We start from the raw sequence: 16,488 nt of genomic DNA, 5'->3' as shown, positions 1-16,488 counted from the left end.
ACAAAATGATCTAAGAAAAAATGTATTTTGTGCACAAAATGAAAACATTTTATTTCATTTTGTCCACAAAATGAAAACTCTCTTTTGCCTTTTGTGGACAATATTATATACATTTGTTTTTTCGTTTTGTGGGACGAAATACATGTTGTAATGTATTTTGTGCACAAAAGCCCTTTCGTGGGCAAAATAGTGCTGCCTGCCTGCCAGTCTAAGTTCGGGGCAAACTTCTCCCCTGTGCGGCTTGGGGTGTGAGGCGTGTGTCGTCCGTCTTGCAAGTACACTGTTGGCGTTCCCTGTGTTCAGAGATCATTCTGCGCGGATTCTGCCTTGTTTAGCCAATATTCTTGTAAGAATGAGTGCGTTCTGCACAGATCTGCCCAATTGTACACATTGTGGACTATTATGTGAACTGCGCATATCAGTGCAGAACTGAGGAAATCTGCGCTATAAGAACGCACCCAAAGTTCAGGATCTGCGCAGAATGATCGCCGTGAACGCCTCCAGCTCTCCCAGACAGACACATACAATCACATGACAAGGCTAGCTTGTTGTTTCCTGGTTGCTCCTGCGGTCTCCTGATCCGCCGCTTGTAACACTATCATTTTTATTGTTTATTTTATTATTATTGCCGCGGCGGCGGGTCCCGGTGTCAGGCATGGCGGACGGCGAGAAATCCCCGCTCCTCTCCTACGAACCAAGCGACTTAGCTATCGGCGGAAGCGGCGCAGTGTTGCCCGGGCCAGCGGCGGCGGCGTACGGGCTGCCCTGCCAGCCGCAGAGTGAGTGATAATAATAATAGTTGTTGTGTCATGCATTTATATAGCGCCTAAATATTATATTGGTACCGTGTAGCTGATGCTGGGTTGTTAACTAACCACGATAAAACTAGGGTAATGGTTACAGCACAGCAGCTTACAGCAGGGGTTCCCAAACTTTTTCACTGGGGCCAGGCCCACCTGATCAGTTGTATTAGGTACTGCGGCACATCAATAGCTGTCAATACTGTCAATAAACGTAATGTAAATTCTTATTTTATTTGAAAATATTTCACATTTTCTAAATACTTAGAAAATAACAATGAATATGTAGTGGGATTTTTTTTTTTTTTTTTTTTTTTTTTTGTTTTAGTAATAAAATGAATTCCAAAACCAAACCTTTATTTTTAGATTATTATTATTATGTTGTTACATTAGGAACCTGTCCAACTAAACATCATTAGAAATGCAGCTATTTTCATCGTCATCAAACAAAAAAAAGAAGGAAACGTTTCTTATTTTCCCCATTCATAAATATCTGAACAGTAATTCCTTCTGAGTAAAACAATACCTCGTTTCCACAGAACTCGAGTATGCGCCCTAATTGCCAAAGCCTCGTAAAAAACGCTGTTTTAAAGCAGCTACTGTAGCTGTGCCTCGCAAACTACACACACACGGCTTTCATTTTATTAGAATTAAAGTGCATAGTTACACAGAAACTCAACCCAAGCTTGATGCGAGTCTAGCATTAATTTATATAAAATTCTTATGAGTGTGTATGAATCTTGTTTTTAAAATGTTAATTTTACTTGCTGCTTAAAAACTGTCCTACATCAAATACGTATTTTCCTTCTCAGATGCTGTAATTGCAAATACTTGTAAAAATGTATATATACGTTGTGAAGAAAAAAATAATTCCAAAACATCGATCCATTTATAATTCAAAGTGTTATTCATAACTGCTTTGTTTTTGTATTTCCTCTGGTTTGTCTGATGCACCCATAACCTTGCATGTTATGAATAAACGTTTTTTTTTTTTTTTTTTTTTAAATATAAACTAATACCTACAAAGGGAAAAGAGAGCCTTGTATTGCTACTTTTTTTCTACCACTCTGTACAGCGCAGATGCAAATTAGGTCGTTTTTTAGGTAAAAAAAAAGCCCCCTGGGTTGACATTGTCAGTACCTTTTAGGATTTTGAATGCTTGAATCAGATCACCGTGTAGTCTTCTTTGTTCAAGACTGAATAGATTCAATTCTTTTAGCCTGTCTGCATACGACATTCCTTTTAAACCCAGGATAATTCTGGTTGCTCTTCTTTGCACTCTTTCTAGTGCAGCAATATCCTTTTTGTAATGAGGTGACCAGAGCTGAACATAATATTCTAGATGAGGTCTTACTAATGCATTGTAAAGTTTTAACATTACTTCCCTTGATTTAAATTCAACACTTCTCGCAACATATCCAAGCATCTTGTTGACCTTTTTTTTATAGCTTCCCCACATTGTCTAGATGAAGACATTTCTGAGTCAACATAAACTCCCATATGATATTTATAGTGCACATTTTTGGCCGTTTTGTTTTAGATTTAGATTTGTCTACTTTTGGGATGTAATTGTTTTGCACCTGTAGTACTACATTTTTAAAAAAACAGCCACCCTTTTTCTGTGGATGTTTTCTCTATTTTACTCCAATCTACTTCTGTTAGTCTCTGTTTCATGCCTTCATAGTTTGCTTTTCTAAAATTGTAAACCTTATCTTTAGTCATTACTTTTGGGGTTTTAAAAAACACTTCAAATGAGACCATGTTGTGGTCTGAGTTTGCCAATGGCTCTCTGACCTCTGTTTTAGTTATTCTGTGTTTGTTATTTGAAAAGACTAAATCAAGGCTTGCCTCCCCTCTAGTCGGTGCCTTGACAAATTGCGTTAGGAAGCAGTCATTTGTCATTTCCACCATTTCAATTTCGTCCGTCGTGCCCCCCATCGGATTTTGCCATTTTATATGGGGAAAGTTGAAATCCCCCATTTAGTATGGCTTCTCCTTTTCTACACGCATTTCGAATGTCATTGTATAACAGATTATTTTGCTCAGCGTCTGAATTTGGCGGTCTGTAGCATGCTCCTATTGTTATGCCCTTTGAATTTTTGTCCATTATTCTGACCCAAAATGATTCGGCATTGTTTTCTTTGTCCAGATTTAACACCTGGGCTTCAAGACTATTTCTTATGTATAGCGCTACCCCTCCGCCCTTCTGTCCTGCCTGTCTTTCCTATACAGTGTGTACCCACTAATATTATATTCGTCTCCATCACTCTCAGACAACCAAGTTTCTGTAACACCTATCACATCGTAGTTACTTGTTAGTGCAGTAGCTTCAAGTTCTAACATTTTGTTTCTCGGACTTCTAGCATGTAGACAAATACATTTAATGGCTGTCTTACCTGAGTTGTTGCCTTTGTTTTGATGTGGTCTCCCTTCTGTTTTTTTGTTTTCTCCCCCCGTCCTTTCTAGTTTAAATGCTGCTGGACCTCCTCAAGGATCCTTTCTCCAAGTAGATTGGTTCCCTTTCTGTTTAAGTGCAGTCCATCCCACCTATATAGATAGTCCTTGTTGTAGAATGTGCTCCAATGTTCAAGAAAGGTGAAGCCTTTCTGTGTGCACCACGATTTTAGCCATGCATTTTGATTTTGTATTTCCAGCTGTCCATATGGTCCTTTGCAAGGTGCTGGCAGTATCCAAGAAAATACCACAATTTTGGTCTTGTCTTTTAATTTCCTTCCTAGCTCTCTGAATTTGTTTTGCAGGGATCTTGGTCTGTTATTCCAATGTTGATTGTATCGATGTGGTCAACTACCACCAGGTCATCTCCTGTTCGTTCTAGGAGCCTGTCCATGTTCTCAGTGATGTGCATGACAGAGGCTCCTGGAAGGCAGCACACTGTTGTTGTAAGGGGGTCCAGACTGGAAACTGAACTTGCTGTGTTTCTCAATGAGTCCCCAACAATCATGACCTCCCTTCTTTTTGCTGCCTGGCCAGCACTGTTTATAGGGTCCTGGATGTTGTTCCTTTCATTTTCTTGATGTTAGTTTTGGTCATCTAAATTGGTTCAAATTTGTTGGATGTTTGGATTTCTGGTGGTCGTGTTTGACGAAGTTTCTTTTTTTCCCCTGCTTCTGCCTATCTGAACCCAGCTGTTTCGACCCTTTTCCATCTCCCTGGTGGCTTTCAGTCTGCTAGGGGTGCAGACTTCCATGAATTGTGGGTATGCCACCTCAAGCTCCTGTTGCTGTCTTATTTTCTGCAGCTCCATTTCTAACACACTTACTCGTTTAAGCAAGTCCTGGATCGTGCAGAACTTTACACACACTTGGTTGAGCTCTGTTGGGTTTTCTCGGATTTCCCACATCATGCAGTTGTCACAGATTACTGGCTTGAAGACCATGTTAATTTTTTTTTTTGGAAGTTTAGTTTAGTTTCTGCAGCTGTCAACCTGCTTTCAAACTGCTTCTAACTGCGTTGTACTTGTCCACTTGTACTTCTCCCACGCTGTCGCATCCACATGTTGTCTTATATTAAGCTATGTTGCTCACATTATTGCAACATCACATCTTACACGACTTTAAGTTAATATATAAAATAATAATAATCACTGCTTCCGCGGCCCACCCAGGGATGAGTCACGGCCCACAGTTTGGGAACCCCTGGCCTACAGTACAGTATTGTATTGTACAGTATAATTCAAAAACACAAATAGCGCTCATTCAATGTCAAAATAAATTTGTTGTGTACTAGAGTGTAGCACAGGACAGTAAAGTACAGTGCAAGTACAGTACTTAGTATAATGTTAAGACAGCCTGCGCTGTAATGTACAGTAATTCATGTATAGGCCTAGTCTTGCTAACAGTAAGACAGACGCACAGGCAGACACGTACTTAACAAGTTCATGTACCATCATAAACTGCTGAACTCAGTTCTACAGGGTCTCTCGAGCCTTGTAGCTTGTAGCGGTACACACGTATTATAGGATCTGTAGTATACAGTCAAATATATCCAATTGTGTACTGTACAGTCTTAGATAGGTACACACTGACACACAAACACATACACTGAAACACACACACTAACTAATACACACACACACACTGACACAGTAACACACACACAGGGTTAGAAACTTCCGCTTTAAATTAAATCTGATGAGGACTAGTTGATGTCTGTGTCTCAGTAGTCCTCTGGGCGAGTACTTAAAACAAATGTACACATATACTCTCACGTTCAATCTTACATTAAAAAAAAAAAAAAAAACATGCAGGAAAGTCAATTTTCTAAAGGGGTGTAGCAGTGGTGAATAAAAATTCACAAGTAATGCTTAGAAAACAGTCACTCGGAACTGAAACCTCCCTTCATCTCCCCTGCAATGCCAACCCCACTTAATGATGTTTTACATTTGTGTTCTCCCTCTGCGCGGGATGCAAAGTTTATCGTTTGAATTTACTGAAACACGTTGCATCTTTTGAAGTAAGTGTAAAGTCATTTTACAGTAATGTGGAGATTTATACTGGGTTACGACCCTGACTGGTGTCATTAGCAAAGCGGGCCGGTTGTACTAACAAGGTCAAACAATAGGCCATGTTTTACTAAACCTTTTAAAACAAATAAACAAACAAATACCATAGGGAACATGTAACAGGGCGAGGTGCCCTGTACATTGTTTTGTTTTTTACATTAATTTTGTTGCTAATCGGGAGATGGTCACCTGAATATAAAAAGCCTGCAGCTCTCCATCTCGGGGTGGGTGTTTTAGAGGAGTGTATGAGAGAGAGCGAGGAGAGCAAGAGTGAAAACAAAAATGAAACTAAAACGAAAGTAAAAGGATCAGTGACAGCTATTTGCCCAGCCTGACCTTTGTTTATATATTTTGTGTTGGTGATTTTATTTTGTTCAACCTTTTTATTTATTTTTGTTATTTAATAAAAAAGGCGGCCAGCCGATTTCTTTCTTTTGAACTGCAGTGCCCGGTGTCAGTATTTTTGCGTTCCTGCTTCTGCCGTGACGTCACCGTTTAGTCACCCTGTCACAGAACATTATCATATTATGTTGGTTAAAACATAATAACACAGTATATTCATAATAAAGTTAAGTTCTTATTTATAAACAGTAACACGTTTAAAGCTTGGGACTCGCTGTCTGTAGCTTGGTGTTGTTTACATTATCGTCAGCATATTTTAAGTGATTGGAAGCTGAAATTACTTTTTTAAAACACACTTTTCTTATACCAATATAGTACTGCTGAGCGGTAATCAGTTCGTTCTAAACGCAGGCTTTAATCGCTAACAATAGGTGCAGGTGGTTATTCTGTGAGCTCTCCGGGGCTCAAGCACCAACGGGGGAAAATAAGGTTCTGCACAGTGCAAATAAATCACCTGTTCTGTCAAATTATAGTGGATGCTTCAAAAGCAGAACTGTTACTGCAGCATTTAAAAATATAAAATCAATTTATACAAAGTCTCCCAGCTTTCTTGAAATGTTCTGCGTTTCCCTCGTTTTTCTTTTGTTTTTGTTATGCTCTCATTAGTATCTGTAGTAGATTCAGCGTCCGTCAGTTCTGGCAGATTCTACTGTACTTGCTGAAGCGGTTTTCTCCCACTGCTAATTAATAAAATAATAATAATTAAATAGCCACCTAACAATTTCATCCCGAGGGCTACAGTGAAACGTACTGTCTTTAAATTGGGACTTTAGTGAAGACCGCATGTGTACGTGCATTATAGATAGTAATTCATAGCCAGCCAGCATTTTTGTAAATAGCAACACGTAATGTACAATCAGATAAACATTGTGTCAACGCTGTCAGTTTCAGGCAGAGCTTCATGGTCGGCAGGGTGACACAGCTGAGAGAATGTTTTCCTCTGTCATCCCGTCTGGTGCTGTCAGTGTCAGTTTCTCAGCACACAAGAAACGAGGTGCAAATAGGTGACTGATCGATCTGTATGAATGTTTACGAAGGTGCTTTGTTAAAAAAAAAAATGTTAGTCTAAATTTATAACGGTGTTTTGTTTTTTAGCAAAATAAAATCTAAGCCTGTTTTTGGGACCCTGTCACACGGCTAGCTGAGTGGTGCCGTCAGAACCAGGAAATGAATACACAGAGAAATGAGGTGAAATGATGAAAGCGCTGTTGCGCGGTTTATTATAAATAAAAGGTTTAAACAAACAGAAGACAGGACACGGCACTTGCTCCAAAATAAATCGACAAACAAAATGGACTAACACTTAAACAAACGGTGGACGGACAGACACACAAACACGGTGAGTAAATAAACAAACAAGTATCGTGCTGGTCCTACCAGCACGCGATAGCAATTGTTATAAATATTTATCTTTAACTTTATTTCTCCTCTCTCTCTCGTTCACTACTCACCGAACACCCAACCCCGAGTGAGTAAAACGTGCATAAATACAACTATACATTTTAAATCACACGTGAAACACAGACCCGTTTATATCCCGTGTACCAATGCCTATACACCAACATTAACACACCACACGCAACATACAACACAGAAATGCACACAGGGGCGGAGCACATTGCCACAGACCCCAACTGTTGTTCGGCACTTCACATAAGGACTAGTAAGTTTACACCAGGCCTACCAAGTTTACTGGTTTAAAAGTTTAAAAGGTACTGGTCCTTTGGACTAGCAGCACAGTATTGTTAGTTTCTAACCCTGCACACAGATACACTCATGCACTGATGCACGCAAACTGACACACACACATAGTGACACACTGACACATGCAAACTGACACACACACATAGTGACACACTGTCACACACACAATGACATAGTGACACACACACACATTGACACACACACACAGACATTTTTACTCACCCAAAGCAGGACATTGTAATGAGTCCAAGTACAGTGTTGTGACGAATGTTTCCAGAAACATTTACACAGCCGCTGCCCCTGACCGAGAAAAAAAATACTTCTTGCAATACATTATCAAAATGTATTACAAATATACAAGTAATTCATATTGATATCAGTGTACCAGTTTATCAGGGTGTATTAAGAACATAAGAAGAACATAAGAAAGTTTACAAACGAGAGGAGGCCATTCAGCCCATCTTGCTCGTTTGGTTGTTAGTAGCTTATTGATCCCAGAATCTCATCAAGCAGCTTCTTGAAGGATCCCAGGGTGTCAGCTTCAACAACATTACTGGGGAGTTGGTTCCAGACCCTCACAATTCTCTGTGTAACAAAGTGCCTCCTATTTTCTGTTCTGAATGCCCCTTTATCTAATCTCCATTTGTGACCCCTGGTCCTTGTTTCTTTTTTCAAGTCAAAGAAGTCCCCCGGGTTGACATTGTCTATACCTTTTAGGATTTTGAATGTTTGAATCAGATCGCCGCGTAGTCTTCTTTGTTCAAGACTGAATAGATTCAATTCTTTTAGCCTGTCTGCATACGACATGCCTTTTAAACCCGGGATAATTCTGGTCGCTCTTCTTTGCACTCTTTCTAGAGCAGCAATATCCTTTTTGTAACGAGGTGACCAGAACTGAACACAATATTCTAGGTGAGGTCTTACTAATGCATTGTAAAGTTTTAACATTACTTCCCTTGATTTAAATTCAACACTTCTCACAATATATCTGAGCATCTTGTTGGCCTTTTTTATAGCTTCCCCACATTGTCTAGATGAAGACATTTCTGAGTCAACATAAACTCCTAGGTCTTTTTCATAGATCCCTTCTTCAATATCACTATCTCCCATATGATATTTATAATGCACATTTTTATTGCCCGCATGCAATACTTTACACTTTTCTCTATTAAATTTAATTTGCCATGTGTCTGCCCAATTTTGAATGCTGTCTAGATCATTTTGAATGACCTTTGCTGCTTCAACAGTGTTTGCCACTCCTCCTATTTTTGTGTCGTCTGCAAATTTAACGAGTTTGCTTACTATATCAGAGTCTAACTCATTAATGTAGATTAGGAATAGCAGAGGACCTAATACTGATCCCTGTGGTACACCACTGGTTACCTCACTCCATTTCGAGGTTTCTCCTCTAATCAGTACTTTCTGTTTTCTACCTGTTAACCACTCCCTAATCCATGTGCATGCATTTCCTTGAATCCCTACTGTGTTCAGTTTGAGAATTAATCTTTTATGCGGGACTTTGTCAAAAGCTTTCTGGAAATCTAAATAAACCATGTCGTATGCTTTGCAGTTATCCATTTTCAATGTTGCATCCTCAAAAAAGTCAAGTAGGTTAGTTAGACACGATCTCCCTTTCCTAACACAATGCTGACTGTCTCCCAGGATATTGTTACCATATAGGTAATTTTCCATTTTGGATCTTATTATAGTTTCCATAAGTTTACATATAATAGAAGTCAGGCTTATTGGTCTGTAGTTACCTGATTCGGTTTTGTCTCCCTTTTTGTGGATCGGTATTACGTTTGCTATTTTTCCAGACTGTTGCATGATCTTGGTTAGCGGTTTGTAAATAACTTCTTTCATTTCTTTGAGTACTATTGGGAGGATCTCATCCGGCCCAGGGGATTTGTTTATTTTAAGAGCTCCTAGTCCCTTTAACACTTCTGCCTCTGTTATGCTAAAGTTATTTAAAATTGGATAGGAACAGGTCAACATGTGGGGCATGTTGTCCGTGTCCTCCTTTGTAAAAACCTGTGAAAAGTAATCATTTAATATATTTGCTATTTTTAGACATTTAACCTCCTCTTTGAATGTTCTCTTGCTGTTATAATATTGGAAAAACATTTTGGAATTGGTTTTAGCCCCCTTAGCAATATTGATTTCTATCTCTCTCTTGGCCTTTCTAACTTCCTTTTTGACTTGTGTTTGCAGTTCCAAGTACTCTTTCTGTGTGCTTTGTTTTTGGTCCCTTTTAAAAGCTCTGTAAAGTGCCTTTTTTCGCTGAATATTTTTTTTAATTGATCTATTAAACCATTTTGGCCATTTTGTTTTAGATTTAGATTTGTCTGCTTTTGGGATGTAATTGTTTTGTGCCTCTAGTACTACATTTTTAAAAAACAGCCACCCTTTTTCTGTGGATGTTTTCTCTATTTTACTCCAATCTACTTCTGTTAGTCTCTGTTTCATACCTTCGTAGTTTGCTTTTCTAAAATTGTAAACCTTAGCTTTAGTCATTACTTTTCGGGTTTTAAAAAATATTTCAAATGAGACCATGTTGTGGTCTGAGTTTGCCAATGGCTCTCTGACCTCTGTTTTAGTTATTCTGTCTTCATTATTTGAAAAGACTAAATTAAGGCATGCCTCCCCTCTAGTCGGTGCCTTGACAAATTCCGTTAGGAAGCAGTCATTTGTCATTTCCACCATTGCAATTTCATCCGTCGTGCCCCCCATTGAGTTTTCCCATTTTATACAGGGGAAGTTGAAATCCCCCATTAGTATGGCTTCTCCTTTTCTACACGCATTTCGAATGTCATTGTACAACAGATTATTTTGCTCAGCGTCTGAATTTGGCGGTCTGTAGCAATTGTAAGTCGCCCTGGATAAGGGCGTCTGCTAAGAAATAAATAATAATAATAAAAATGCTCCTATTATTATGCCCTTTGAATTTGTGTCCATTATTCTGACCCATATTGATTCTGCATTGTTTTCTTTGTCCTGATTTAACACCTGGGCTTCAAGGCTATTTCTTATATATAGCGCTACCCCTCCGCCTCTTCTGTCCTGCCTGTCTTTCCTATACAGTGTGTACCCACTAATATTATATTTGTCTCCATCACTCTCAGACAACCAAGTTTCTGTAACACCTATCACATCGTAGTTATTTGTTAGTGCAGTAGCTTCAAGTTCTAACATTTTGTTTCTCGGACTTCTAGCATTAAGATAGTGGTCTTACCTGAGTTGTTGCCCTTGTTTTGATGTAGTCACCCTTCTGTTTTTTTGTTTTCTCCCCCTTTCCTTTCTAGTTTAAATGCTTCTGTACCGCCTGAAGGATCCTTTCTCCGAGTAGATTGGTTCCCTTTCTGTTTAAGTGCAGTCCGTCCCACCTGTATAGCTAGTCCTTGTTGTAGAAAGTGCTCCAATGTTCAAGAAAGGTGAAGCCTTCCTGTGTGCACCACGATTTCACCCATGCATTTTGATTTTGTATTTCCAGCTGCCCATATGGTCCTTTGCAAGGCGCCGGCAGTATCCCAGAAAATACCACAGTTTTGGTCTTGTCTTTTAATTTCCTTCCTAGCTCTCTGAATTTGTTTTGCAGGGATCTTGGCCTGTCTCTTCCAATGTTGTTTGTACCAATGTGGACGACTACTACCGGGTCATCTCCTGTTCGTTCTAGGAGCCTGTCCACATTATCAGTGATGTGCTTGACTGAGGCTCCTGGAAGGCAGCACACTGTTGTTAGTAAGGGGGTCCCAAACTGCAAACTGAACTTGCTGTGTTTCTCAGTATGGAGTCCCCAACAATCATGACCTCCCTTCTTTTTGTAGGAGGTATAGCATCGGGGTTAGTGTTGTAAACTGATACCAGAATCTAGTGTAGTAACCGTATACCGTACCAGAGTTTATAATGCTGTACTACAGTTTATTACAGTATTGGATGGGTTGTTCTGTATAATCTATTGCACTTCGCTGTTTATTAGTAATAAGAAGAAGAAGAAGAAGGAGGCATGCTAACGGAACGTTTTCGGGGTTCGCATTTAAATACTATGCAACAGCAGTAGCTACGTTTTGAAAGCAGTGAAGCTGTGCATGGTTCGAGAGGGAGGCTACAGTAGCTGACTGCCTCGCTTGGGTGCGTGGTACAAAAAGTGAAACATAATAGTGTGTTAAAAGACAGCTAACGTTAAAATTGGGGGTTTATTTTAATTGATTATTCATATAGCTAGGTTATTCAGCAGGTCTATATTGATATATTTATTGTTGTACGCAGAGAGCTTCTGGTACATGTTGTTATATATGAGGGATTTTGTAGGTAATATTTGTCGAAAGGATAATAATAATTTCATTTAAATGCCAGTTTGTTTTATTTCTTCACCGATGACGCTGTGCTCATGTTCATGCCCACGCTGGGTGTTCTGTTGTGACGTGCACGTGCAGTTTGTCCGTTTCAAGCAGCTCAGTTGAGTTTTTGGAAATGAACTTTGCTCTGAGGGCAGATCAGCCCTGGGGGGCAGAACTAATGTGTCCGCGTCGGATTGGTTACTTGATTTTTGCCAAAGGCGGGACTAAAAGGCTTAGATAGAACATGACCTGTATCGTCCTAAAAAATATACGTAGCAGAATATATTTACATAATTCGATTATAGGAGTTGTCAAGAATTCCATTATGAAACATGGGATTTATCAGGTGCAATGACAGCTGAAAGTGGTAAGGGAAAATATTGGAGCACTAAAACAGTTCATTTTTAAATGCATGAAAAACAATGCTGCTAGTGGTTCTTTTTTGTCAAGATGGTTTTAGACATACTTTTTTTTTTTATTTATTTAAATTTAGTTGTTGCCAATTATTTTTATTATTTTCTCCCAATTTGGAATCGCCAATTATTTTATTATGCTCAGCTCACCGCTACCACTCCTATGCTGACTCGGGAGGGCGAAGCCGAACACACGCTGTCCTCCGAAGCGTGTGCCGTCAGCCGACCGCTTTTTTTCACACTGTGGACTCACCATGCAGCCACCCAAGAGCTACAACGTCGGAGGACAACGCAGCTCTCGGGCAGCTTACAGGCAAGCCCGCAGGTGCCCGGCCAAACTACAGGGGTCGCTGGTGCGTGGTGAGCCGAGGACACCCTGGCCGACCTAGCCCTCCCTCCCCCCGGGCAGCGCTCGGCCAATTGAGCGCCGCCCCCCTGGAAGCTTCCATCCTTGGTCGGCAAAGGAATAGCCTGGACTCGAACTCATGACGTCCAGACTATAGAGCGCATCCTGCACTCCACGTGGAGCGCCTTTACTGGATGCGCCACTCGGAAGCCCCAGACATGCTTTTTAATCATGCATAGTAAGCTATTTAATGTTGCTGATACAGAATGAGGCTTGTCAGTGTAATTCTTCCCCAAAGGACAAGCAGATCTGTTTCCCTCCTGTCCTGAGAGCAGGACTGTCACTCCTGTCCCGAGAGAAGGCCTGTACCCCTGCCCCGAGAGCAGTCCTGTGCCCCTGCCCCGAGAGCAGATCTGTGTCTCATATCTGCCCCTAACAGAGCCCCATGCCCCTCGCTAGGGCATGTCTGCCTTTTTCACATTGAAATTTATACTTTGTTTAAATGGGTAATATTCTGTTATTCTAGGCCAGGTTATATTAATGTTGTTCATTATGTTAACCTAACAATCTTTTGGTTTCTAGACATCATGGTAAAAGGAAATAAGACTGGGTTAGGGGCAGAGATGAGAGAATATCTGCCATTGATGCAAGGGCAAACTTGTTCTTTCGACAGGAGGGGCTCAGACCTGTCTGCTTTTAGGGCAAAAAGGATACAGACCTGCTCTGGGGGCAGGGGCACAGGCCTGCCCTTGGGCAATGAGGGCACAGGCCTGCCCTTGGGGAATGAGGGCACAGGCCTGCCCTTGGGGAATGAGGGCACAGGCCTGCCCTTGGGGAATGAGGGAACAGGCCTGCTCTGGGGGAATGAGGGAACAGACCTGCTCTGGGGGCAGGAGAGGAACAGATCTTATTTATTTTATTTTTGACCAAAAATCTATATGGGGGTGAATTTGGGTATCTAACATGTTTATTTCAAACATTATTAGCCTTTAAAAGCAGTGTGTGTGTGTTTTCACAGAACATTGGCAGGGTGGTACCCCCTAGGTATCAACACGAAAATCTCAGGAACTATAAAGAGTTGACCGCTCAAATTTCACAAAGTTTCTAACAAACACTTTTACTAACTTTTTGCCGATTTTTAACCAAATGTGTAACGTATGGTGACATTGGCTGGTTGAATTGACAAGGAATGACCCAAGGAGGCTGTGTGGTCCAGTGGTTAAAGAAAGGGGCTTGTAACCAGGAGGTCCCCGGTTCAAATCCCACCTCAGCCACTGACTCATTGTGTGACCCTGAGCAAGTCACTTCACCTCCTTGTGCTCCGTCTTTCGGGTGAGACGTAGTTGTAAGTGACTCTGCAGCTGATGCAGAGTTCACACATCCTAGTCTCTGTAAGTCGCCTTGGATAAAGGCGTCTGCTAAATAATAATAATTATATATATATATATATATACAGTGCCTATAGAAAGTCTACACCCCCTTTCAAAATGTTCACCTTTTGTTGCCTTATAGCCTGGAATTAAAATGCATTAAAATAGTTTTTTTTTCATTTATCTACACATCCTACCCCACAACTTCCAAGTGAAAAAAATATTCTAGAAATTTGTAGAAAATTAATTAAAAATAAAAACTCAAATAGCTTGGTTGGATAAGTGTCCACCCCCCTTGTAATAGCAATCCTAAATTAGCTCAGGTGTAACCATTCGCCTTCAAAATCACACACCAAGTTAAATGGCCTCCACCTTTGTTAAATTGTAGTGATTCACATGATTTCAAGATAAATTCAGCAGTTCCTGTAGGTTCCCTCTGCTGGGTAGTGCATTTCAAAGCAAAGACTCAACCATGAGCACCAAGGCGCTTTCAAAAGAACTCCGGGACAAAGTTGTTGAAAGGTACAGATCAGGGGATGGGTATAAAAAAATATCAAAGGCCTTGAATATCCCTTGGAGCACGGTCAAGACGTTTATTAAGAAGTGGAAGGTGTATGGCACCACCAAGACCCTGCCTAGATCAGGCCGTCCCTCCAAACTGGATGACCGAGCAAGAAGGAGACTAATCAGAGAGGCTACCAAGAGGCCAATGGCAACTTTGCAAGAGCTACAGGCTTTTATGGCCAAGACTGGTCAAAGTGTGCATGTGACAACAATATCCCAAGCACTCCACAAATCTGGCCTGTATGGTAGGGTGGCAAGAAGGAAGCCATTACTCAAGAAAGCCCACCTTGAATCCCGTTTGAAGTATGCAAAAAAAACACTTGGGAGATTCTGTAGCCATGTGGCAAAAAGTTTTGTGGTATGACGAAACTAAAATGGAACTTTTTGGCCTAAATACAAAGTGTCATGTTTGGCGCAAACCCAGCATAGCGCATCACCCAAAGAACACCATGCCTACTGTGAAGAATGGTGGTGGCAGCATCATGTTACAGGGATGTTTCTCATCAGCAGGGACCGGGGCACTTGTCAGGATAGAAGGGAAAATTAATGGAGCAAAGTACAAAGAAGTCATTGAGGAAAACCTGCTGCCCTCTCCAAGAAAGCTGAAATTGGGACAGAAGTTCACCTTTCAGCATGACAACAACCCAAAGCACACAGCCAAAGCTACACTGGAGTGGCTAAGGAACAACAAAGTAAATGTCCTTGAGTGGCTCAGTCAGAGTCCCGACCTAAATCCAATCGCAAATTTGTGGCATGATTTGAAGATTGCTGTCTATCAACGCTCCCCAAGGAACTTGACAGAGCTTGAACAGTTTTGTAAAGAAGAATGGTCAAATATTGCCAAATCTAGGTGTGCAAAGTTGGCAGAGACCTATCCCAACAGACTCACAGCTGTAATTGCTGCCAAAGGTGCCTCCACCAAGTATTAACTCAGGGGGGTGAAGACTTATCCAATTATGATCTTTCAGTTTTGCATGACAGGCACACACACACTGGGCAGCCAGTGGGGCTGTGTGTCCCTCTCCCAGGAGGACTGCCATTTTTTCTGGCTTTTTGGGAAATGGGGGAGGAAAATTTACATTTTTTCAAGTAAATGATCTTGGGTTGGGAGTATATGGCAATTTAGGAGAAAGTGCATCTCTGTTTCCAGTTCTTCTGTCTCACAGTGACCACACAGCCAATCTGGTCTGTGCAGAATTGTTTGGTTTACCCCTCTCTCTCTCTCTCTCCCCCCTCACCCTCCCTCTCTTTCTATCGCACACTCTATTAACCTGTCTTTCTCGTTCCCTCTCTCTTTCTCATTCCCTCTGTCTCTCTATTAACCTCTCTCTGTCCGTCTCCCTCCCCTTCTCTCCAGACCTCCCCTCAGTTCTCCCGATCGAGGAAGACCTTCCTCCTTACTCCCTAATGATGTCGGGCAGCACTTCCAAGATCAACTGTCGTGTATGTCAGTCCCTCATTAGTGTGAAGGCAGACAGCCACCAGCACCTTGTTAAGTGTGGGGTCTGCAACGAGGCAACGGTGAGGAGAGTGTGTGTTTTTGCATCTGTGTGCGTGTGCGTGTCTCAACATGTGTCTAAGTATGTATGCGTGTACGTGTGCATGAGTGTGTGAAGCTAGGTCTGTATTATTGTATTTCTGTGTTATTGTATTTCTTGCTCTTATTGTATTACTTGTATTGTAACGCTTGAAATGTTTTTGCTTACGATTGTAAGTCGCCCTGGATAAGGGCGTCTGCTAAGAAATAAATAATAATAATAATAATTATTATAATTATTACTGTACTGAAAAGTAGTCAGTGTATCTGTGTTAACCTCCCTTCTTTCTCTCTCTCTCCCCCTTTCAACCCCTCCCTCTCTCTCTCTCCCCGTCTCTCTTTCTCCCATACCTCATTCTCCCCCCTCCCTTCCCCCCCTCTCTCTCAGCCCATTAAGAACCCTCCTCCTGGTAAGAAGTATGTGCGCTGTCCTTGTAACTGTCTCTTGATCTGCAAAGCAACTTCACAGAGAATGGCCTGTCCCCGTCCTTAC

The 16,488-nt window shown here is 41.1% G+C and overlaps 1 protein-coding gene across 1 annotated transcript; it reads left to right on the top strand.

The window, feature by feature from the left end:
- Nucleotides 1–462: 462 nt before the first annotated feature.
- Nucleotides 463–16,482, top strand: LOC131730527 (type 1 phosphatidylinositol 4,5-bisphosphate 4-phosphatase-like; the record flags this gene model as incomplete). The annotated part of the gene is made up of 3 exons (XM_059020605.1): nt 463–779; nt 15,816–15,979; nt 16,384–16,482. Coding segments are annotated over exons 1-3 (387 nt in total), but the record flags the coding sequence as incomplete, so codon positions are not given.
- Between the last annotated feature and the right edge of the window lie 6 nt (nt 16,483–16,488).

The sequence above is a fragment of the Acipenser ruthenus genome, unplaced genomic scaffold (assembly GCF_902713425.1).
Source record: "Acipenser ruthenus unplaced genomic scaffold, fAciRut3.2 maternal haplotype, whole genome shotgun sequence".
Taxonomy (NCBI): domain Eukaryota; kingdom Metazoa; phylum Chordata; class Actinopteri; order Acipenseriformes; family Acipenseridae; genus Acipenser; species Acipenser ruthenus.
The sequence above is the reverse complement of the archived record's forward strand: the minus strand, read 5'-3'. Positions and strand labels throughout refer to the sequence as shown.